General features: G+C 37.5%; 1 protein-coding gene across 1 annotated transcript in view; it reads right to left on the bottom strand.

The window, feature by feature from the left end:
- DNAH1 (dynein axonemal heavy chain 1) overlaps positions 1 to 25,718 on the bottom strand; it is a 155,559-nt gene that overhangs the window by 12,435 nt on the left and 117,406 nt on the right. The window contains exons 54-71 of the mRNA XM_029284897.1: positions 23,951 to 24,136; positions 13,898 to 14,089; positions 12,608 to 12,775; positions 12,279 to 12,470; positions 11,235 to 11,366; positions 9,855 to 9,980; positions 8,730 to 8,849; positions 7,967 to 8,116; positions 6,996 to 7,156; positions 6,626 to 6,851; positions 6,343 to 6,538; positions 5,495 to 5,646; positions 4,800 to 4,996; positions 4,236 to 4,380; positions 3,894 to 4,052; positions 2,573 to 2,704; positions 1,653 to 1,823; positions 1,077 to 1,256 (exon numbers count right to left, since the gene is read on the bottom strand). Coding sequence (XP_029140730.1) covers positions 1,077 to 1,256; positions 1,653 to 1,823; positions 2,573 to 2,704; positions 3,894 to 4,052; positions 4,236 to 4,380; positions 4,800 to 4,996; positions 5,495 to 5,646; positions 6,343 to 6,538; positions 6,626 to 6,851; positions 6,996 to 7,156; positions 7,967 to 8,116; positions 8,730 to 8,849; positions 9,855 to 9,980; positions 11,235 to 11,366; positions 12,279 to 12,470; positions 12,608 to 12,775; positions 13,898 to 14,089; positions 23,951 to 24,136 — 2,985 coding nt within the window. The remainder of the gene's footprint in view (positions 1 to 1,076; positions 1,257 to 1,652; positions 1,824 to 2,572; positions 2,705 to 3,893; positions 4,053 to 4,235; positions 4,381 to 4,799; positions 4,997 to 5,494; positions 5,647 to 6,342; positions 6,539 to 6,625; positions 6,852 to 6,995; positions 7,157 to 7,966; positions 8,117 to 8,729; positions 8,850 to 9,854; positions 9,981 to 11,234; positions 11,367 to 12,278; positions 12,471 to 12,607; positions 12,776 to 13,897; positions 14,090 to 23,950; positions 24,137 to 25,718) is intronic.

A 25,718-nucleotide genomic window follows, 5' to 3' on the forward strand; every position in this document is an offset into this window, starting at 1 on the left:
ACAGAAAGCATTGACTCTACTTATAACCAATATTTTCAAACAAAAAAACCCCATCAGCTAACAATACAATTCAATATACAGCAAATCAGCAGACCCTTCCTCAAGATATATCTTACTTGATGGATTTCTATATTTTGAAAAAAAAAACTGTTTACAAAGTTAAAGCATCAGAATGCACATAGGTGCGGGTCAACTTATGTTCTGCTGAACATTTCATATACCTATAACTTCATCCAAAAAGGAAAATATGCCAGCCAGATTCCCACAACATTGAATTCCAGTTGAAAACCCAGAAGCCTTTTGTACAGCCTGGTCAATTTGCTCAAATCACAACCAAATTGTGATTCAAATCAAATCAAACACTACTGTACCTCCATCATGTTATTAAGCACAGATTATTTTGTTCTTGTCAGAAATGGTTTTAGCAGCTATTAGCCTGACTTTATATAATTTTAAATTTTGCTTATTAAGGCCATTGTTTACTGCCATATTGGATATCTGAAAATTGCACATTAGGTTATCACCTTCATAATTATAATTGTAGTTACTTCAAAGCAACCAACTCTAAATTAAAGAGTTCGTGTATTTTCCCAGGTCTAGTTCTCTAATCTCTGGCAAGGCCATCTATGGTAGTTCACTAGTATAATGGGTGCAACATTTACAGATATTTTTTTAAACACTACTTTTTTAAATTTTCCCAAGCTACCCACTTTATTGCACTATTTTATTTGTCCGTTTATTTATTTATTTATTTTACAAATTCACTGAGGCACCATTTCATCATTTTTGCTGTCTCTTAAGGTAGAAAGAGAAGCATTATTCCATTAGGTAGGGAATAGCACCTGCATTCTGTATACAATTTTACTGCATCATTGCAACAAATCAATCTTGATTTTAGCAGCTTGAAGTGCTACAAACCAAACATTTTAAGTAAGATAAATAAAAAATAATATATAGCTAAACAAGTTATGTTTCTGCCAAAGATCCAGATGGATTCAGAAATAGGACAATCCTCTCACTTCTTAAATTCTCAGGCTTATGCTTCATTTCACCCTTTGCAAACCCAGGGGGCCTACCTTGTAAGGGATTTCTTCATATTCATCCAGAAACATTTTCAGCTGGCTGATGCAAATGCGTAGATCTCCATCGGTGAACTCATACGGAATATTGAAACCCAGTGGCCCAAATTTTCTCCTTTCTAGTGCATTGCCGTGGAACAGGCAAAGAGAAAGGAGCAAGGATTTGAATTCGGTAACCTGCAAAAACACAACAATCTCCTGTGATTATAAAAGGCCACAACTGAAATGTTACGGTGCATGCATATGAATGTGTACGTTGTTTTTTAAGCTCTTATTTCAGACTTTGCAGAATGAGAGGGTAAATGCCTTTTTCTTATCTCCATTCCAACCAAAGGAATATACTTCCATGAGGACAAACTGTTGACAAAGGAGAAACAGAGAAATAACAATGAATGGTTCGAATGAGAAGAGAACCAAGAGTTCCTCTGTATTATTTCCACAAGAGCAGATGTAAGGAACACTGCACCTGTTCTGGGCAAACCAAAATTGTCAAAGGAAGAGAGCACTAAGGGGTTTTTTTGGGGGGGGGGAGGGAAGGGGAGTCTAGGGGTAGGGAAGGGTAGGATTCCTTACCTTGGTGCAGGAGTTCAAGAAGTCATTGCTCAGGCTACTGTAAGACTTGAGTAGGTTAGCTTTAACTCCTCGAGGGGGCTCAATGGTCATCTTGGATCCATTCTGGAGGATGGACACTGGAAACTTGTTACTTGGCAAACTGGTCAGCCAAAGTCGGAAATCTCGGTGTACCTGAACCAGAGGAATGGATGCAGTACATCACTAATCAGAAGCCAGATTTTTTAGAAAGTAATTTTTCTACTGGAATCCAGTTTCTTTCTCATCAGAAAAGTTCTTGTTGAACAGACATACAAGAATGCTTCTCTTTGGTGAGGAATAAAATAAGATAATTATCCTAAAGAATTTCTCCCATTTTAGAAAACTTGAAAAGATCTAAAAAAAAGTAGATAATTAAGGATAGTTTTCCTGTCCTTTTAGGGATTCGTCTGGATATATTTTATTTTCTTACTGAAAATACACACCGTTAGCAATCAGTGACCGAAGAAGAATTGAATATTTACCAACACTATCCAACTTTTGAAAGAGAACAGTTTTCATTCTAGGCACAAGACATGTAAAACCAGACCAGGGTTTCTATGCCTAGGTCAGAAATAAGCAATCTTTCTACATTAGGCATATGCACAAAGATAATAAAGTAGAAATTTCTGTTCTTTTCTGGGTAATACACGGAGCTTTAAAAAGTAAAATACTTTAAATTGTCTTTAGTTTTGAAACTGTTTCTCTTATCCCTGAAAAAAAAGCTGTTGCAAATGTTGCCATCAAATTAACGTCTGGGGAGGGCAATAGAGACCACACGTATCTGCAGCCCTCCCCCTCCAGCCTAGAAGTGGGGGGGGGGCGCAATATTCCCAAATGAGGGGAAACTTACTTTCAGTGCTAAATTATTAAAGCGAGACAGTTTAAGTCCATGTGCATCTCACCTTATCAGGGTTAATGCCTTCAATGAGTCTCTCCAAAGAAGGCATCCAGCTGGGAGCCAAGTGGCAATTTTGAAAGAAGATCCACTTCCCCCGTTCCATAGCACTGCGCATCATGGCTTCTGCTCGGGGTCCCTAAATAATGACATAGAGATTGACATCTGAACAAAGCTCGTGGCTTCTCTGTGCCTTATCCACAGTGACTTGTTCTTCAACATTGGAAGGATAAGCACATGGTCCCAACTCGTCAATGGTTTGCAAAGTTACCTTCTTTTTTGGTTTTCCTTTTTTTCCCCCCTTTTCCTCCCCCCCCACACCTTTCTTTACAATTTTAAGTATAGTTTATTTTTTTTCCCTTTGGCTTTTTACTGATTTAATTTATATTCAACAACAAAGGCTTCTTAGCTTTCAAAGATTTAGTGCAACTGAAGTAATTAGAAAGGGGAAAAAAAGGCATAAAGTGTTGACTAAAGGACACTAAAATAGTTTCCGTCCAGGCATTAAATAGAACTGAAAGCTACCAGTAGACAGTGTGGTATTTTATAATAGATAGGAAAGAGTTTTGATGCTTAATTACTTCACAATATTAATAACAAAATATCCTCTGGATTCTAAATTAAGCTGTTGTATCAGAGAATGGTTAACTATACATCAATATCATGTTATTTTTTGGAGAATGTATGAAATTGGTCTGAACTACAGCAAAAGTACAGGTAGTCCTCGATTTACAACAGTTCATTTAGTGAACTGAAAAAAGTTCCTTATGACCATTTTTTACACTTATGCAGCATCCCCATGGTCACATGAGTAAAATTTCAGGCGCTTGGCAATTGACTCCTATTTATGACGGTCGCAGTGTCCTGGGGTCATGTGATCATCTTTTGGACTTTCTGACAAGCAAAGTCAATGGGGAAGCCAGGTTCATTTAACAACCATGTTACTAATTCAGCAACTGCAATGATTCACTTAGCAACTGTGGCAAGAAAGCTTGTCAAATGGGACAAAAATTCATTTAACAACGCTCTCTTTTCACCACAGAAATTTTGGGCTTAATTGTGGTCCTAAGTCAAGGACGACCTGCAACAGTCCATAGTGCTCTTGAATGCTGGGGAAAGAAATGGGTTCAAATATCACTTGGCTCTCAGAGTCTCCTATACATATGAAGAATCCCTGGTGCCTCTGAGCATGTGTGTAACTAATATGCCAATTATTCACACGATTGTGGCAGGACTACACTTTGTACGGCCTTTCAGAGAATGAACATAACGTGGTCTGGAGCTGTAAGTCTGCTTAAAAGGGCAAGTGCTTCTGTGCAAGCTCTTACTTGACCCTGTCCAAGAGAAATTGCTGAGAGTTTCTTGGAAAACTTCATTTCTTCAGCAAATTTATAAAGATCAGCAGCTGGGTCTGTGCCTGGAGAGAGGACGAATATCAAAGGGGTGGTAGAAGTAGACTCCTTAAAGACCACTGAAAGGTTTGCAGTCTGAAATATAAAAAAGAGTGATTTTTTACTGTTATTGCCTAGAACCTCTTCCTATGCTTTCATCTATCGGGAGGAGTAAGGCTGGGCAAGGAAAGAGAAACACATGAATGGAATAGGTCAACCAAAATTTCTGTCGCCTCTACTGCTTTTTCTCTGCGTATATGATTAAGCGCTATTAGCTACCTGTGGTTCAATAAAGCTCTGGCCCAGGTTAGCAGCCACAAAGTCCTGCATCGCATTGGTGACTTTGTCCCCACGCAGACAGCGCAGGACTAGCAGCTTCTGAAAAGAATCCAGCTTGCTGTCCCATATGCCTGGCAGCGGCTCCCTGCAAAAATAGAAGGGGCTACATTAGGTCTAGGCTTAAGACTAAAGATAAGGGTTGAAAAGTGGATGACATTTCTCAAGTATTTTTCTGAGCATAATTACTATCGTAAATGGGTGTTAATTAAGAGTAACCACTGCATACTCAGCTATGTGCTAGCCCTACTATGGGTGATCTCAGAAAGTTTAGCAGGATCAGACCTGATTAGGGGACTATCAGAGAACCTCACTTTGTAAATTAGATTGGAAAATTGAAATTCTACTCTGGAAAACATGATAGCAAAACACATTCAAATCCATAGCCCTGTCCCTGAACTAAACAGAACTCACACTTGACTCAAATGGTACCATAGTTTTAACCAGGGTTAAATGATAGTGTGACTGGCAAATGTAGCAAATCTGGAGATTTGAAAGTAACATTACCTGTGAGGCTCAGCACTGTCAAAAATTGTGCGAAACCCAGACAAATTGGCCACAAAGTCATCTGCAAATGTGGAGAAATTGTGCAAGTTGGTTAAGGCCAGGATATCATTCCATGCCCTCTCATATAGCCAGGCAGGAGCTGGATTATCTCGCATGATCTTTATGGTGCCACCAGAAATAAGGTAACGCCATTCCTCCTGTATGTTGAAATTGGAAAAAACATGTAGAGTGTTGTCTGAATGTGAATCTTGGATCATAAGTGAGATTTGTTTACTATACACATTTTGGTCTTTGCATTCACCTCTGTGTATAAATATATGAAAATGTTCTCTTTTCAATCCTGTAAATCTAAGCGTTTATAAAACTTTTATAGAGTACATTATACTCTGCATGATTAGTAGAATCTATTATTAGTAGAATCTATTATTTCTTGACATTCCTTCTATTCTAGCCAGCAATTATAGTAAAGACGTAGTTCACAGTAGCTAGGCTTAAGCTCAGAATGCCATTTGTGAAGGAGATCTGTCCTATTTTCTCACTAATATTCTTCCAGAAGGATCCAGTTTATAATCTGATTTACTATTTGTATCAACTGATATTTTTCATACGTTAAATATCTTAAACTGCTGTTCTTTTGTTCAGATGCATTTTACAGCCATACATAAACCTTTAACAGAAGATGTTATTATTCTTACCATGTCTATTTTGCCTTCATTCATCATGATCCGGATGCACACCAGGAATGCAAACATGAGCTTGTGTTTCTCAAAGAGGCTACGACAAACATTGCTGTAGAGGCTAAAGGTGAGGTACTTATTGATATTTGCAATCCGTTTCTTCAGTGTATCTGAAAGTAGTAATTCACAAAAGAACAAAGAAAATGATGCAGACTTGAAGCAAAGTCTTAGGAGAGGTTATTATCCAAAAAAGGTCCATGTGAGCAACAACAAGCCTAATATTTTTGTAAAAATCATCCATCTAGAGCTTCAATCATAGGGGTAGCTTTTACAATGGTGAGGGAAAAATATAGCATGTAAACATACCTTATGATGACATATCCCAAAGGTGCTTTTTCACAAGGCAAATGGACTTTCTTATTTTTCTTTGAAGACATTTCGCTGAAGAAGCTTCTTGGATGAGAAGCGAAACGTCTTCAAAGAAAAACAAGAAAGTCCAGTTGCCTTGTGAAAAAGCACCTTTAAGATAACTATGACCTGGATGACTGAGAATCTCCATAGACCGTTTCAACATAGCACACATTTTGTAGACTCAATACTGCCACCATCGTTGCTTCTGACACCTTAATATTTATAGTATTTCAATAGAGGCAGAAGAGGGAACAGATATATGTTTGTTGTTTAGATGTTTGGTGTTTATTCAGTTCCTAATGTACTGCATAAATTGTCATTTGGACCATGCAAAGACCTACACTGTCCTGTATATATAAAAAAAATTATCTCCCTTTGCAGATCTTCAGTGAGACAGCAAGAAGTTCTGGATGGGCAAGAACAGATATTGTATACATGTAAGTCATTAAAAATACCTGCTCTCTCTGAGTTTGAAATTCCTGTTAAAAATATATTGAGGAACCACTCTAAGGAATATTGGTACATGGGATCAACATTGGACAGGTCTGAGACACAGAAGAAAAGGATCTGGGTGCGGACAGCCACAGGGACATACTCCAACCGAGTGATATCAATATCTTTCTCAGTCTGCTCAGCTGCCTTTACTTTGGCCTGTAGGAGATTGAAAAAGAAAAGAAAATGCAAATTTATCTTAAGTCAAAAGAAACAAGTGATTGAGATGGGAGCCCGAGTAAGCACCTGAATTTCTCCTGCTTTTAATTTGGACGCTTCCAATACTTTGATGAGCTCCAGGTCATCCACAGGATTCCCCTCAGAAGAGCTCAGGCGGTAAAGAATTTGGTCCTCAATTTCCTTCAGCTCCTGTTGCATCTTGGCATTGCTGACAATCAGCTGATTCTTAGCTTCTTCTAAGTCAGGACGTTCTTCAGCTACCACCTGACCTAGCAACTGGTCCTCTAAGCCACTGTAATTAAGTAACCGAGCGAGTAAGCAGAGCATGGCGAATAATAAAATGAAAATAAAAAGCACATTTTAGTCATCCATTAATGACCACAACATTTTAATTTGATTTTAATATTTAATATAGGAGAGAGTAATTTGACATTACCTGGGAGATAGAGTGAAGTTAATCAGGGTAAGCTTTGTTGATAACTCTGGAGTGTAATGGGGATTAGGAAGATTAGTAGTGATGTACAAGTTGAAATCGTCATGATATGGAATCACTGTGTCTCCCAGCTTCAATACTGTGCTACCCTGCTGTTTATAAGTCTATATAAACAGGAAAACATGAACACATTTCAGGGAAACATGAAAAAGAGAGAATGTGATGCAGGAGCAATAATGTTTAATTTTAATATCACGATTTTCTCCCTTAATGGGGAGGAGCGACAATACATCTGTTTGTAACTGCTGTAAAGAAGTTTATCTGCACTTATTCTTTTAATACTTTTCTTAATTTTATTTTCTATATTTTTCCATGCTTACTTTTATCTTTAGGTTTTTTTATAATAGAAATTATGATATTAAAAAATCATAATTTCCACAGTGAGTTCTGTCCAACTCATTTAGAGGAGCAGTGCATGGAGAGTATCATTTGGGATGAATCAACATTACTGTATGTGGTTGTGGTGGAAATTCATGGTCAAAAGTGAACGCCTGGTTCTCAGCTATTCTGATATGAGTCAGATTACTGATGATTTATGAATCTCAGCATGAAACTTGCATTTGACTCCATCTTCCTTTCCTCTGTGTTATAAATGACGGGGAATGGCAAGCGGTAGGGGATTGTTATGGAGAAAAATATAATATAATGAAAAAAAACTCAATTGCACTATGCAGCATTCTAGTCTTCATTGGCACGCACAAAACTCCCAGCAGGCTGGCCTTAAAGATGTGAGGGTGGAGTGGAATGTAGTTTTATCCTGATAACCTTATAAAACACCACACACACACACACACACACACACACACACACACACACACACACACACACAGAGAGAGAGAGAGAGACAGAGACAGAGACAGAGACAGAGACAGAGACAGACAGACAGACAGACAGACAGACAGACAGAAAGTTACCTGTTTCAGCAGCACAGGTTCAAGAGCTGGATCTAATTCTTCCCCTACGTTCTCCAAGAGAAATGGTTTCCCAAAACGAATAGCATTCTCCAAGCTGCGCAGGAAATCCCGGTCACTGAGCTTGCATGTATCTAACCCACTATCTTTTTCCTGAAAAACAGCAGGGTACAAAGAAACTCAGCAGAGATGGAACCAGATGACTGATTTATATGCAAGTGGAAAGGAACAAAGACAAGAAATGGACCAAAATGGGTGCATATGTGGAGAGAAAGGATCAATGTAGTGATGTAAATTTTGATATTGAAATGAACATAACAAGAAGTATAGTGAATGAAATAAAGAACAATGCCACTGCAAAGTTCTGGAGACTGATTTCAGCGAAGTGTAAATTAATTGATAAATTATAGCAAAGAAAGTAATTATAGTCACTCTGTATAATACTGCTTCTTATCACCATGATCTTTGATCATGGGTGAAACTGACTTTCTACGTTAGCAATTCTAGCACATGTTTTGTATCTAGGGAAGTCAAAAATGAAACTATAAAAATGAAGGTAAAAACTAAATAAAAATATACTATAAATAATCAGTAGTTCAATTATAGCAGAATATAATTTTCTAGTGTTATATTTGTCATTTGTCAGTTAAGTATTTTAAGAGGAAGACATAACAAGTGTTTATAGGAAGAAGCTTTTAATGTCACCTAGAAAAACTCCTTTGATACAAATGAATGTGTTTTAATAACATCAACAGGGAAGGTTTACCAAGTTTTTTATCCATTTGTTGGCTTGTCCTTGTGGATCTATAAACAGTGTCCAGCGTTGAGAAAACTGTGTAATCATACCATTTTCCACAGATAAAGTGTCATTAGGTAAACCCGCAATCTGCATATGAAGAACATAAAACACATGTTTGCTGTGTCTCAAGATAAGCTAAATCTTCTAAACTACACAAATTATGTAAATCAAGTGCTAATGGCAGAGAAATAAAAAATATGAGTAGAATTTTACATTGCACTGTAATTTTATCCTTTGATTCACTGTAAATTTTTTATTGACTACAGAATAACTAAAGACATCTCTGAACAGCTTTTATTTATAGAGCTGGACAGATTCTTTGAAACTGAACAACTGAACAACTGAGTATGTTCAGTTAAGGTTCAGTTAAGATACTCTCTGGCTGGTCCACATGAATGACAGGAGCCAATGCCTTCTAGAATTGATGCCTAGCATACAGTATATCAAAGGAAAAGGTGCCCATATTTTCCAGAAATACTGCAATGGTCCATATTGCACAGGAAGATCGCTATCTTAATTAATCTTAAATTCTTTTGAATAAAATTAATAATTTAGGTTTCTCTGTTCTGATTTATTCTTCAGCCAGTCCAAGCAAACTTTATTGGAGATTTTTTGTACATGAGGATTCATCTGATGTTATCCCAATGTACTGATGCCAGCTGGCATATTGAAATAACACTGTAGAGCAGACATGTCAAACTCATGACGTCACGTGACGTCGCGCAACGTATCGGGCTGGTTTTGCCATTGCCGGCAATGGGGTGGGCGTGACTTCCGGATGAGGCGTCCAGCCCGCGGGCCGGCAGTTTGACACTCCTGCTATAGAGCCTCTCAAGGAGGCATCAATTCTAGAAGGTATGGAAATCACAGTCCCAAATAGTTGGCTGGCACCAACATAAATACTGCTTCTCAGGGTAATTTCTTGAATATTTTCTATCAAGTAGAATGTATAAAATTCCTAAAACTTCTTAAAATCTCCATGAACTATTCCTTTCATATTATCACTCTCTAGGATTCACGTGCCTTAAAAATGCATAGCAATTCAAAGCTTGGATATATGACAAAACTAGCTGGTATGCATATTAAGATTACCTGCCATGATCGGATTTTCACTGGGTCTCCAAGTGTGGATATCAGATTTGGTTCTTTAGTGTGTGGAACATTATATAACGCTAGCCTGCTTATCCATTCCTCACAAAGGGATATGCGATATTGACCCTAGAAAGGAAAATATTGAACCATTAACATGAAATTACCAGTACGATCAATTAAATTACTTTTTTTTCAGCTACTTGTAGCTAATAACTATTAGGGAATAACTATTTTAGGAAGTTTCATACAAAGGTTCAGTTCAAATGTTACAGATTATGGTTTCACATACTCCCTTTTACGTACAGATTTTATTGTAAACATAAGCTCAACTCTGCACTTAGGGCTCATCAGTTTCCAAAGCATGATTAGAAGACACAGTTTGAACTGTGTGTGCACTCCCTCTTAGAACAGCTAACCATAGTTAATTCTAATTTAGATAAATTTAACAGCAAGCCTGGATCTAATAACAATTTAGGTCTGACATGGATATTATTGGATAATAGCAAACCATGGATTCCCCTTCTCAATCTGTGAAGGAAATTTGGGTAGCAAGAACAACTTTGTATATTTATGTAATTCGGAAAATCGTGCAATTGAAGGAGAAAAGTAATTAGGAAATACTTTGCTTTTAGTAGAGCTGATCATCTAACTGATCATTCATTCATTCATTCATTCATTCATTCATTCATTCATTCATTCATTCATTCAATTTGCAGCTTATCTCACCATGGGACTATGGACCAGGGATGGATTGCTGCAAGCAGCTTAAATTCCAGCTATCCTGAAATTCCAGCTATTTTCATTGCTCCGGGAGGAACCCAAACCCGAATTCACTGTTTGGCTTACACCCTTTGTTTTTTTATTAGGAGGGAGACCCCCATCGTCTCAGCTGACCTCCCAGAACATGAATTGAGAGCTGAAAACAGTGAGGCTATGTAGAAGAGTAGTAGGCTAGGCTCCATTTTGGTTGGAGTGACTTGCTTCCCAGGAGACAGTGTAAGAAAGGACTCAACTGTGCACAAGTGTACAGTATCATTCTCTTGAATTTTTTCTTTTCTTTCAGCACCCAGCCAGAATGGATCCTACATGTTAAATGTTAAATTTAATTGACCACTTTTTTTTTGTCTTTGTACACTATTTTTTCTTTTTTTTTGCTGCTGTTAGGGTTGAATATATGCTTTTGTTTTGTTTCATTTTGTTTGTTTGTTTTACTGTTTTGTACTATGATAAAACAATAAATAAGAAGAAGAAATACAAAGAAATTTAAAAAAAGAAATGTTTGGACAGCAAATATATTGTCTTGGTATACAGCTGCAGGAGCAGCCTTTGTTCAATATCAAGCTCAGATATTGTGGAAAAGAAGACATTTTTCTTGCTCACCGTAAATGCTCCTAGATATGCAATGAAGCCAGCAGAAACTAGAACATCTCCTGCAATGTTGTTGATCATATAATCTAGTTTTTGGACTGTTTCCTGCCAACGTATTCTTTCATCAGCCAGACCATTAATTAGCTAATGACAAGAGATATATAATGTGTTATTTTGCTTCTTCCTCAGAACTTCTCCAAGCAGAAAACTAATAGGAAATGCAAGAAGGCAACATATGAACTTCTTTTTAAAAGCAAAAAAAAATGTATTTAACGTGAAATATTGGACTTGAATCCCACACACGATTGAACTAATAAAATAACTGTAAATTGGGAGTAGAAAACCTTTCCTGGCAGACATATATTTTGGTGGAAAGAAATCATTTTATTATTTTTTTCCAGTGTAACAATTCCAAGGGAAGAGAATTTGTAGGAAGACAATTGCATTATTTAAGACAGTAAAAAAAATCAGAAATGATAGAAAATGTGTCATTCCTAGTGTCCTTCACTGTTGGGTCCTTCTGCATTGCACCATTAAGGTGCCCTGGTTTATGCAGATGCTGGCTGGACTCTTAAGCCATCTCAACTGAATCACAATTCAGAATTGTGATGCTTTGGAATCAGCTTGCCAGTATGCCAACTATCATAACCCCCCACTGGTTCAGAACTTTTCCCCTTTATTGATTGATTGACAGACAGACAGACATCTGCTCCATTGATTTTGTAGTTGCTTGTGATAAGAGGGTTACCCCAGCTCCCAAATAATCCAAATGAGTAAATACTACAAAGGATTTATCATTGCATTTGTCTGGAGATCAATCTTTTTTTTAAAAAAAAACCAAAAGCTCCACCATTTCAATCCTGCATTGATGGGCTGTTTAAAAATCATCTCAGCTTGTGAGATTAATCATAGTTGAATTTAGCTGTAAAAAAACAACCTTGGGTTTCCACAGTGTAACTGAAGCAATCTATTAGTCACCTTTGCACATAAACTGGAAGCTAAGATTTTATTTGACTTAATTGGTTGAATTTATCTTACTACTTGATTTATGCTTACTTTGTCAGCTCGGTGCAGTCTCTGTTCACACTGATCACACTTCATCTCTAGTTCATCTTTTGTGGCTAAAGTACCTTTGTACTTAGCCTGAAGATGGGCAATGCCATCCTCCACATCTCGGAGATGTTCCTTGGCTTCATCGAGGATTTTCTGTGTGGCCTGCAGATCTTCTTCAGCTTCCTTCAGGGCTTGCTATGGGAATGGAAATAATTGTGAACACCACCTAATTGCCGCTGCTTCTCAAACACTTTTTAAGAAGATTCCAAAGCACAGATGATAGCAGAGATATCTAGTATGTGATTTTGAAAAAGCACGGCAAGAATTCTTACCCGCTTTGGCTCCACAGCTTTTGCCACGAAGTGGTACTTATGCATAGCCCTGACCCATTGGCAGATGGATGTGCAGGCTTTGGAGACTTTAGCTACAACTGCTGGCTGAAATTCTTCACTGTCAATATACGGTTGGATGAACTTGATGACTGTATCTGCAATATTATCCTGAAATGATTTTTAAAAAAATCCTTTTGAATGCTGGGAGGAGGAAGACATGAATGGTCAGGAGAAACAGTGCAACGTTTCATGGTAAAAATATGTTAGCTGTGTCAGAGGAACCTTACAGTTTGTTGTATTATTCCTTTCCACTTGAAGCCAAGCTAAGGTAATAGTCCCTAACACATATTCACAAAGTTATAATCATGCATTATGTAATAAAATCATAGTAATAGGGAAGGGATCTTGGAGGTCTTCTAACCCAGCTCTCTAAACCAGAACAGGAATCCTAAGACTATTCCAAACAAATTGTCCAAGTTTAGTCTGAAAACCTCTAGTAATGGAGCACCCATGATTCCAGGCTGCAGGCTGTAGGCTGTTCCAACTGGGTAGGTAGGTTTAAACAGACTGTATCATAAGCCATACTTACAGAAGTACATTTGTTAAGCATAAACAAGCAAAATATAATTTCTTGGGTTGAGTGGACTATATAGCATATGACCACGAGAAAATAATGCAGTGAGACTTCTGCATCTCTGCAAAAGTATCAAGTAGAAGGTTGTGTCCTGGAAGAGAGGCATTTCAACTTGAATTCCAATCTCAATTGAAAAAAAAACCCCAAGGGTTTGTAACTCTTACCTCTCCCCCCCTTTTTTGGGGGGGGGGGTTAGCAATGTGAGTTCTTGATTCCCACAGATTTTGCTGGTATTTTTATTTGGGGTAAATAACAATAGCCATCCATATGTAAAAGGCACAGGGTAAATAAAAAAAAAAAAGTAACACACACAGATACAAATTGACCATTTTAAGTTCCACAGTCCACAGTTACCCAGATGCTTAAAGTTACCAAACTGTTGTTTTTTAAAACACAACTCAGCTCTTCTGATTATAACAATAGCTCCATCTACAGACATCAGGAGGTAGTATGGATTATTAACAATTGCCATGAAAGGCTCCACCTGCTGTTTTCTTGCAGATCAAGCTGCTGTTAAAAAGACACGAGCAATTTTAGCAACCTTTTATCCAGGACAGAAAATATACTGTTGGTCCCTGTAAAGAAAGAGAAGACCCTAGAAACCAAAGTGTGTGTCTCTGTGGGTAAGTAAGAATAAACACCTTTCAAACACCTACCTTATCGTATTTAAATAAACTGTCAAGAAATTTCCCTGGGTCCTGAAGAAGACCTTTGCCAGGTTCCCAGTAGTCGTCTATCTTAGTTCCTGGCTTCTCGCCTGCTATTTTTTTGGGCTTGACACCCTTCATAATACAAACAGCTTCAATCACCAATTTCACTCCAAGTGGAGGGCGCTGCATTGCTCGCACCTAATTGGAAATATTTTACAATGAAATATTTTAAAAAGCAGTTCAGAATAATGTCCTGTTATCTGTAGGGGATTGGTAATTATCTCCTACACAATAAAACAATGATAGAGTTATTTTTGCACAAGAATTAGTGATTGGTCTTTAATATCAGTCTAAATGAATACCTTACATATGAATAGTGCTAATTATACGGTCTGCAAACAGTGATGAAAAGGTTAATAATCCCTGCCTCAAGAGATTTAGAAATAAATGAAGACCACAGAGAAAAGGAGGCAAAATTGCTTAGCTATATAATTTCTGTTTTTAAAATCTGTTTTAAATAATGTACAAAAATGTATTGCCAAAAAGGAGTGTCTATACAGTGAATATAATGCTTGAAATAAAGTGTCAAAAAGAGAACAATTAACAGAAAAAAGATCAATTAACCTAATTAAACTAACATCTTATAGACTATATTGTGTAATTTTCTCATTTTTAGAACATAGACTTTCAAAAACAGATGACAAACTCATATTCATATTAAAATCAGGAGAATATTTTTCTAATTATGTAGAATTATCCACTTTACCACATCCCAGGATTGGTAAAACCAAAGTTCTTCAAGGAAATGAGAAATTTCATGTTTTAGGGTTATAATTTATTATCACATTGAGATCTTTATCTATGATATATGTAGCAATTTTAAGCCAAAGATAAGCTGTAATAAAACAGACTGAGTTATATGTGTTAAAGAATATTCAGATTTCCTGTAGTACCAACATGAGAAATCTAATGTTCACTCCTTTGAGAAAAATTATATTAAGTAGAGTCCAGTCATCATGTGGACATTCTAGACAGTTTAAAGTATAAAGGCAGAAAGAAAAAGATAAACGGAGAAGTTAGAAACCATTCGGATGTCTGAGGTCATTGCAATGGTGCAAACAGATTCTTAGAAGAGATGCCTTGTTGTAGATTATATAAATTGATGTTAACTTGGGAGAGAGATGATGATAAATTCTGTCTTGGATATACAAAGTTTGAACCAAAATAAAGCATCTGAATGCAAATATCAGAAAGGCATTTGCAAATGTGAGATTAGATCAGGGGTGGGGAACCTTGACTCTTTTATGACTTGTGGACCTCAACTCCCAGAATTCCTGAGCCAGGAATTAGATTAGATGAAGGAAGCAAGTTTTAGCTAGAGTTTTAGCTAATTCAGTGTCTTTGCTCTATTATACTCAATTAGTATAATAAAAGTAATCTTTTTGCCCCATAATATACCTGTGGTTCTTTTATAGTCAGACTGAAATGCTACTTGCTTAAGTTTGATACAGAGAGTAAGACAAGTTTCCCCCTTATAACTAGGGAAAATGAAATTAAAATTTCAGGACTACAATTTTCTTGCAAGAAGACTCTTGTTTTAAAAGCCAAACCGGTAAATTTACAACAAGTAAAGGGACAAAATGTTCTTTTTTGATATGCTGGTTTCATATTTCCAGGTAATCAATGTTGGACTTACACTGCGTGAGAAAAGAACATTTGTGATTGAAATTGTTAATTTAGATTACCAGTAGGGGTGCACATATGTATCAGTCACACAAGGTCAATTTGTGTCTTTTTTATTAAGGCCTTGCTATGTTTAGTAAGATTAATGTTCAAATAAAGGTGCAAGTGTAAGCAGAGGCTCACCTAGATAAAACTATCTAAATGATAATAGAAAGATGTGTCCAGCATTTGTCAGTAGTTACTAAGTGATGTGCATTTGTATAAAACACACAGGGAATATAATTCTGATAATATTTTGAATGCAAATGGTACTTTCTACCTAGTGACTTAAGCATTGCAGCATCAAGTCCTAAACACATTAAAATTGTGTTCCAATAGGAGAGAGAGAGATAGACAGTTTATCGATGTGGAATATTAGGGTTGTTGTAACTGGAATCAGTGTGACTCAGCTCAAAAGTGTGTAGAATTCCTGCATCTTTTAGAGGCATGTGGAAGAGAAAATGTTCAGCATGATAGGTTTCATCTGTAGAAAGTCTCTCCTATGCACAAGAGTAGAAGCCTTGTACTTTTGGTATCTGTTTACCCTAAGTGAAGTAGGATGTAAGAAAAAGATTAAGTAGACTTCAGCCTTGATAGAGGAATAAGATACTGGACTGAAACTTGGTTGCCATTTTTTTTCAGATGACATTTATAGCTAACTTAAGCAAGGACAATTTGGCAGAGTAAAAAACAAAAAAGAACAAACCAGGCACGACAGCACTATATGTCAGGTAAAAGCTTTATCTTAATCAGCTGAGTTATATTAGCAGAAGCAAGCCTACAGACCAGAAATACAGTATATGATCCTGTTTTATTTTTCGGATTGATTAACTGGTAGTGATGGTGCTCTGCAATTTTATACAATGTGCCTAAGAACGGCAATTTGTGTTTTACAAAGAAAGTAATAACTTAAATTTTGTGGTTAGAGAGGTGGGATTTAAAAAGGGATATCAATGTGCTATCTGTATTTTTGCTATTATCATATCTACTTGGTATAAGAAGAAGATTGTAATTGGAAAATATTATGGGTGACTGTTTTATATCACAATATCTGAGTTGTTATTGGAATTAACATGCAAAGAAGCCTCATTTTCTATTCTGCTTGTAAGAGCTATATTTTCTAAACATTCCTCCTCCAATTTTTAGGCTAAGGTCAAGAGAAAAAAACAGAGCTGGAGGTAGGTATAATGTAAATGAATGTACATTAATGGACATTTGCATAAGACTCTGGAGTTTGACCCTGCCCATTGGAAACCTTACTTAGCCCATCTCTGGTTTCTAAGATGAATGAGAAAATTGTCCATATTTTCAAAGACTAATTTATTGTTTATATAATGCAACAAAAAAATCCTAGTATTTTGGTATTTTCTGGACAGATTTCTATTAGAGGTGATAAGTGCTATAATTGCCCAGCTATATTGTAGATATAACACATACTCTTTATCATATGAAACAAACTTTGTATATTTCTCTCAGGGTTAGAGGAACAATCCAAACATGTTCACACGGAGACGCTCCAGAGCTTTCCTGATGGAGGCCATTGACAGAGGAACAGAGTTTGTAGAGGTCTTGAAAACTATCTATCCCAAGGCAACTACTCTTCATGAGAAGGACTTTGACTGGCTCTTTGACTGTCCCGAGACAGAACAATTTCTGGAATGGTTCTGCAACACAGTGGGAGAAGAGAATGTGCTGAATCCTACAGAACTAGAGACCTATGAGAAACTGGTAATTTCTGGGAAGCCCATCTTAGAAGACGAAGCATTGGAGGAAGTGTTGAGAACCTGCAGCCAGTCTTTTCAGTTGAACAGTGAACTACAAGAAAATGAAACCCTACCCCTTGAGTTACTTGAACAAGAGGTACAGATGCTGAAGAATCAATATGCCTGTCGAATAACGCGATGCAACAAGCTTCAGATTTATGTAGCCAGTTTAAAGCAAAAGCTCTGCCGTTTAGCAGACAAAAAAGAAAGATTAAACAGAGAACTAGAGAAGGTGCACCTAAAGGCTGAGCTAGAGAATTTTCAAAGCAACAATATCCTCAGTGAGGTTTGTCAGATAACAGAGAAGTTAGCACACTGGCATAAGGAACCTGGATATGAACAACTAACTTTGTCAAGAGATCTAGGGCATTATCTGGAAACAGAAGAAAATTTCACAAAAGCTTTTTTGAGATTGTTTCCAAATGTTGTGACAAGTATCAGTGATATGGAGATTGATCAATCAGCTTTTGAAAAAAAGGGGCAAAGAGATATTACAGAACAGCTAACTTCAGAATCTGTAGCTAAACTAGCTCAACAATTGCAACTAGGAGACAAGAGCTTAGTTTATACTGATAATTCTGATAATCACAAAATAACCTTGGAAATTTTGAAGAAACAAATTCTCCATCAAGAGCAACTGCCCAGCAAGAATAAGCCAGAATTTAAACAGAAAGACTTACTAGAAAAAATAGATCAACCAAAAGTAGATTATTTCAAGACTGAAGGCCCACCTATTCAGGATTTCTTTCAAAAAGGGCTAAATACACAGACAGAAATTGGCCAAACAAAGCATCTTAAAAACATGGGAAATTATAGGGAAGAACTGGGACACATGGAGTTAACATACATGTGGAGCAAAACAATTACAGCCATGACAACGGCAAGAATTAAAGGACTTTCATCCACCTTGCAATGGGCAGAAAACGTTTTAAAAGTAACTAAGGAGAACAAGGTAGGTTAAGCCTTCAGGTTTCAGTAAACATTCCCTTCCTTTTCTTTTTTTTGTATTGATCCTATTTGGTCAGTTACTCTACTTAACATAAGGAGCAGACCAAAAGTCAATCTGTTCTAACTTTTCATTTCTGTAATGGCCATTCAGATGTCTATGAAAAGCCCACAGCAAGACAGAAGTGCAATAACACTGTTTTGCCCTGCCACTCTAGCAGCTGCTATTAATAATCAAGCTGTATTTGATGTGCTTTACCATTATTGTTAGTGGCTATCAGCTACCTTATTATGCATGAATTTATGTTATTATTTTAAAGCTGTACAAACTAGTGGCTATTGCTACATATTTTGACACAAGTGCCAGTTTATTAGTAAAAACACTTTATATGTCTTGACTGTTATATTACCTACGTTGAAAAAAGCAAGACCTACTTTCAGCCTACTTTTAAAAAAATCATGGCTAATTTTTTATACATCCCTGACGTGCCTTTTTTTCTATGCCAAAACCTTCTCTGCAATCACTTTATTATCCTGTAATGTTCCTTCAACCAATTCCTACCTAGCAACATTTCTGGTTTAATGTTTTTTTTTAAAAAAATATTATTATTGGCTGTAATGTTATTCACAATATACTCAAAATAATTTTGAATCTTTTATTGTCTACTTGTATTTTAGTGATTATTTTTTTTTACATATTCTTCAGGACATTAATCCTTCTTTTCTCCACTAACTTCCTTAACATTTCTTGCTAGCTTCTCAGGTGATCTCTTAAATTTTGCTGTAGTTCTCCTGACATATGCTGTGCATGCTAACTGAATTTTCATTATTCTTTGCAGCAACCCCCAGCTGTTAGAAAAAAGATCTAAACCTCCTGATGTTTTATTTCAATTTCCTTCTGCATTTTTAAATGCTTCTTTTTTCTTAAGTCAATTGAGACTATGTTGAATGTTCTTGGCAATTTTCCATTTACAAATAAATTGTTTTAAGGTCAGAAATTTGAGATGTACAGGGAGTATCTTGCTGTAATTCCCAAGAGTGTTTTTTATTAGATTCTCAAGCTGTTTTTCCAAACCATAAATTTTACTTTGTGTAATCTTTTTTGAGGGTATCAGAATATATTTTTGTACTTGGCAGTAAAACTGATAGAAAAATGTGAAGCCAGTATCTTTGCCTGTAAAGAATTTAATACTTTGCTGTTTTCCAGGTGAAGGAAGAGAAGGGTGAGTTAGGTTTTCATGTGACTAGATGCCAGGAACAGTTATGCATTCTCCAAACTGAGGTAAAGGGAAAGACTCAATTGCTTGTGTCCTTGCTTCAAGGCATTGCCCGCCTTTTTCGTTTGCCTATAATAAATGGAGAACTAGACTTGGAAGACATAAGGCTTGAGTATCTTGAACGGGTACAAGAGGAAGCTATTGACCAGGTATTGGGGCAGCTCAGCCATTTTGAGGTGCTAAAACTCTTGTTGATGTTGAAGAAAAAGAATCTGCAATGGACTGGAAATAAGCTGGAGGGACTGATGACTATCCTGAAAGAATCTGAGTCTCAGTTACAAGAATGCCAATCCTGCTTTGAGGATTCAAGATTCTCCATTAAGCAATGCCCACGGATTTTGATAGATCCTAGTGACCTCACTACTTTACGGTAAAGAATGGTGGCGGAATGGCAGTGGAACTTTACTGAATCACAAGTGCTTAATAATTACTAGAAATGAAGGTTTGCTTGGCTTGGCTTGGATTGTTTTGCAAAATTAAATAATATTTGACTAAATCTGAAACAGCATCCCAGAGAACAATTTTATCCCTTTTATGGAACAGAATTTAATGGGAAGAAAGAGAATGTTGAAGCAGAATAGGGGGAAAGGAAGGGTTTCTATGGAATAGAATATTTAGGATAGTCACATCAGTAACACTAACTCTTTGTATTTCAGAAAAACACTGGGACTGTCTTAGATTTTAATTAGAAGACTGTTCAGAGAATCTGAATTTTTTCAAAATCTTATGACAGGAATAAATGGACTTAAGGTTTGGTAGCAACTCTACCGTATTTAGCACATATGGTTATGATAATATATAATTATATCCCTAATCTTTATATTAAATATTTTTTGAATTAAAATCTAAATCCTTTAATTTTGATGGCCCTTTTCTCTCTTAGGTTGTGGGAGATGCTGGACAAACACAATAAAGAGAAACAACTTTTTCGTTCGTATGAGACTTTGGCAAGCAGGGGTTCAAGATTGTGCCAGGAACTCAGAATGCTTCAAATACAGCTAGCCACCCCATTTCCTCAGTTTCTTAAACTAGAGTCTGAGAACAAGGCACTGTACTGTTTGATATATGATGACTCCAACCAGTTAATGCTTCATGCTCAGGTATGCAATGGTCTTTGTCCTTTATATGTTAAGTTCTGTTCTTCTACTACGTTATTGCTATATATGTACAGGCATCCTAGATCAGGGCTTTTCAACCTTTTTGCCCATTGTACCACTTTTAGGATATGGCAATATCCGAGTACCACCAGTTGCCTAGCAAGGTGTCAAAAACATGATGAGCCCCCCAAAAAAGAAAAAAAAGTGATGAAGTACAGGTAGTCTTTGACTTACAACAGTTCGTTTAGTGACTGTTCAAAGTTACAATGGCACTGAAAAAAGTGGTCCCCAAGCCACAGCCGAGCAAGACACCTGCCTGCCCGGCGGCGCTCTTCCTCCTGTCCAAGATTTTTATTGTTGTGAGCATTTCTGTTGAGGATTGGCAGCGGGGGTCGGGTGGGGTGGTGTTTGGTTTTTATTCCCCCCCCCCCGTCTGCTGGGTGGTTGCAGCAGGTTTTGGTCACTTCACATGACCCTGGGACACTGTGACTGTCATAAATATGAATCAGTTGCCAAGCATCTGAATGTAAATCACAAGACCCTGGAGATGCTGCAACATTCCAGCTGATCGGCACTTCTTCTGGGCTCAGAAGCGCCAGGATCAGCGCCGAGCTCCAGCTGGAGCTTGGCGCTGATCCTGGCACTTCCACTGAGCCCTGACAGCCCTGCAGCTCCAGCCACCTCTCGCTCAGGCTTGTGCGGTGCTGCCACTGGTTCAGCTCATTCCCCTCCCCCACTACCACTTTTCTAGGATGCTGGCATACCACCTGCCAGGTGCCAATGTACCACAGGTGGTACCTGTACCACTGGTTGAAAAGCCTTGTCCTAGAATACCCAAGAAAACAATCAGTCTATCCTACCATAATTACGTTTTCTCCCTTTGATATTCTAAATGAAATTTGGATAGCAAGCCCCCTTCCAGGTGAATTGAACAACTCACATGCTGCTTTTCGCACACTTGTTTTGACCATCTTCTTTGCAGGGATTGTCAGAACCTCTGGAGCAACTTAGTGTCACACAAGCTAAAATCTATGAAATTCTAATGGATACCCTGACTGACTTAAAGGCCAAACACAAATCTTTGCAGAGCCACTTCAAGAAGACGGAGCGCAACCTCTACAGATACTTCTTCAGCAACCCAGACCATCTGAAGAAGATGGTACAAAAAGTTGAAAAGCAGGCACTGGTATCTTCGTGTGCATATGGGAGCCATCAGCAGACAACAAAAGAAGAAGATCTTGCTCCAAGGTGCTCTCATGTAAATTCTGCCTCCACTGAATGAGAGGCTTCTGAGAGAAGCATTCTGGCACTGTTAGCAGGGTAGAGTTTCATCTTCTTCCCATCTCCTCTCTGAAGGACACATTCATGTCTATTAAGTTGGAGGCCCTTTTCTGGGAGTTGATTTGACAAAATGTCTCCATTACCATAAATCACCTGGGAAATATTGTACAGTATAAGGCTTCCGTATATAATGTTCTTCTTTTTTGGATTCTTACTATGCTACAGTATAGTATAGTAGGATATACACATAATGTGTGTGTGTGTGGGGGGAGTTCTTCTGAATTTGAGCCATGTGGCGGATGTTACAGAGAAATTGAGATGAGGTACATAAAACTATGAATATTTCTAAGAACTGACATAAAAATACGTGTAAGAATTGGTATTATCAACATACTCTATCTCTCCTTTGATACTTTTTCCATTTTAATTTTTTACTTCAAAAAGCTGCAAGTGAATTCAAAGATTAGTGTGTTTTCTTAGCTCTCAAGAAGGCCAAATTCAATTATTCCCCCCCCCTTCGTGTTGTTGTCTTTTTAAATTCAGTCCTCTTAAATACATCTCTGCATATATTACTCGTGTTGGAAAGGACCCACTGAAATCTATCAATAAAAATTGTGCCTTAATTATTTGTTAATTTTCATAGTTTAAATAAAGTAGTATGCTGACAAAGCTGTAACCATGCTGAGATTGCATAATCCTGTTGTGATTTGGTCATATAAATGTTTCTTCAGACATTTTATTTTCAGTACAAGTGAGCCATTCGGTAATCTTAAAAGAGACTTGATGGTGAAATAATTATAAGCTTATTCTGCAAATATTCTCTAAATATTAGGATGCTATAATCATTTTAAATAAACCTTTCTCATTCTTGTGCCTTCTACAAGGATTACATTACAGCACCTACAATTCCCAGTGAGCATGGTTAATATTGGGAAAATAGAAAACCTGATAGTGATAAGTTTCAAAATATGGTCGACACAAATTCACACATGGTCCACCATAGCCTCCCCAGATTTGGCCTACTTGCTGCTTCAATTCTGCCTCCCATCATGCACCAATCATCAGCTGGTGATAGCCTGCTTAATGCCTGCTTATGTGACCTTACAGAGTGCTGGTTCATGAAAATGAATCAGAGGCTGACAACTGCATTGCTGAATCTTATTAATGATACTACAGACAGTAATATGAATAAACTGATAGGTGAGCCAGTCCTGAATGTAATTATCAACTGTGAGTCCATGTGTGTAATTCTAAACAAAACTGTAATCTCATACAAGCCCAAAAAAAGATTGTGAGTAGAAAATATGATAATTAATAAAATTTGGCTAGAGATCCAATTGTCCCATAGATTAAATAAGCATTTAATCTTGGATTAAAACAGTATTTAGCATGTATATTTGGTATGGGCTTATTGCACACTACGTTTTTCCTAACAACAATCCTGTGAAGTAATTTGGGCTGAAAGACAGGCTGACTGGCCTAAAATCAGCCTATGAACTTCCATGGCAGGAACTGGGTCTCCCCACTCCTAATCCAAGAACTGAATGACTGTACCACACTGACTCAAAATTGGTACAAAATCTAGCTTCATTCAGTGGGGAATGACTGACTAATCTTGGCTGCTATTTCCAGTTCCTGGGTCACTACATTCAAAAGCCTGGGAACGAAACAGCCTATGGATCAGCATCATGTCCAGTGAAGAAGGAAACGAAGTGTTGACCAGGTAATTCCTTCAAAGCTTGAAACTGCTATGGTGTGACACTGAAAAGTCGTAAGGGGCCTGGATGGCATATGGTCTAATTTATATGCTTCAGGAAGTGCAACTAGTAGAGGAGTTTTAAGGACCTTCTTTATACCTACTTCAGACTGGGTACCATAATGCCGTCATATTAGAGGTACATACACCATTGAGATACTCCACTGTATCCTACACATTTATGCTAAAATCTATCCTCTTCCCTTTCTGTTTATTACCTCAGTAACATCATTTTTGTTGAGATTCCTCAAGCTTGCCAGGGCAGCATCCAGAGCAGGGAGGGCTTCTGCTAGGTCCTTCTGTGCATCATCAGCAATAGCCTGAGCGGTTTGAGCTTTCACTTTAGCTTTCATTTCTTCTGCTTGTACAGCATTTCTTGTCTCTTCTGCTACAGCTGTGTCTACCTGCAATAACACATGTTTAGGGTTGCACACAATCTCTCTCTTTCCCCTCACTCAAATTTTCATTGGAGAATGTAGCTAAATTGGTCACCTATACCATTATAGTCATTGTAAATACTTTTTCACTGTGCAGTTTGTAAAATATTTGGAATCTGTATATTATGGTTGATGGACTCCAAGCTGCATCATCTCTGGTTGGCTAGACATGATGAGGATCTAAGAACTGGGGAACCTAAAAGTTTTCAAATCCTGTTATGTAGTAGCAATATTTTATTGATGTGCATTAATAACCATGCTGAAGACAAATGTACAAGTAAATTCCTTGTAAATCTGCCTTTAGGGTTCAGTTGATCTTTAAGACCTATGAACAATGTTTTAATTTAAATGCACAGAGAACATGTAATAGAAATACAGGCAATATTAAAAGCATGCATATGCACTTTTTTGAGGACAAGAAATTACTATCAATCAAGTTTGCAAATCTAACTCAATAGTCTAACAACGTTAGCCTTATTGTCCTTATTTTCTGGAAGATTATAATTAAGATATATAATTAAAATGCAGCTATTTAATAAAAAGTTGTTTTGTTGATAGTGAACAGAACTGATGAAGATGCAGTTGTGATCAAAATTTTAAACTTAATGGGATTCCAAAATGTGCAACATAAAATTATTATTAAGGGAATGAAACCTATTTATTTAGTTTATGGCTATGGTACATTAGCCAAGTGAATAATAGAGGGTGAACTACTCCTAGACTCAGAATGACTAATCCTGGGCTTTTCCCCCGCCATCGATGTTGCTTCGCATTTGGGCATCACATTCAGGAAGGTCTAGCACCAATTAGGTTCATACTTCCACATGAAGCAATATTATTTTTCCCACCAAAGTGGTATATATTCATCTGCTTGACTGTTGCAAGTTGGCAGAAACCGATGTAAGTGATGGGACCCCATTACATGGTGCTAGGACTCAAACCACTGGAGCACAGACCTTCTCTAGCCTCTTTAAGCATCTGACTCACTGCGCCTCTGGGAATCAAACTAAAGGAACAAAACACAGCTGCTGAAATAGCCCACTGAGGATGGAACATGATCAGTGGCCACAGAGTGTAGCACAATCTTCCCTAACCTTATGCCCCTCAGAGATTGGGGGGGAAAAAATCTCAACCCTTGCAATTGTCAACCAGAAAGTATTGGGAGAACTGAATTCCAAGTTACTTGGAGAGCATCAAAATGAGCAAACAATGCTGTTGGAAGGACAGTTGAAAAGACAAATGGAAGGGCACAGAGAATAAAATGTCCTTTCTTGAAGGGCACAAATGACCTATTTGTGAAATGACCTATTTGTGAAAAATGAATTCCAACATTTCTAAAGGAATACGTGTACAGAGGTCGACTCCTAGGCCCCTAACTTGTGGGGTGCCTCAGGGGTCGGTCCTCTCGCCCCTATTGTTCAATATTTATGTGAAGCCGCTGGGAGAGATCATTCGAGGCTTTGGGGTGGAGTTCCATCAGTACGCTGATGATACTCAGCTGTACATCTCCACCCCAGGCCACCCCAACGATGCCCTTGACGTGATGACC

The sequence above is a fragment of the Protobothrops mucrosquamatus genome, unplaced genomic scaffold (genome assembly GCF_001527695.2).
Source record: "Protobothrops mucrosquamatus isolate PMUCROS unplaced genomic scaffold, P.Mucros_1.0 scaffold_152, whole genome shotgun sequence".
Lineage (NCBI taxonomy): Eukaryota > Metazoa > Chordata > Lepidosauria > Squamata > Viperidae > Protobothrops > Protobothrops mucrosquamatus.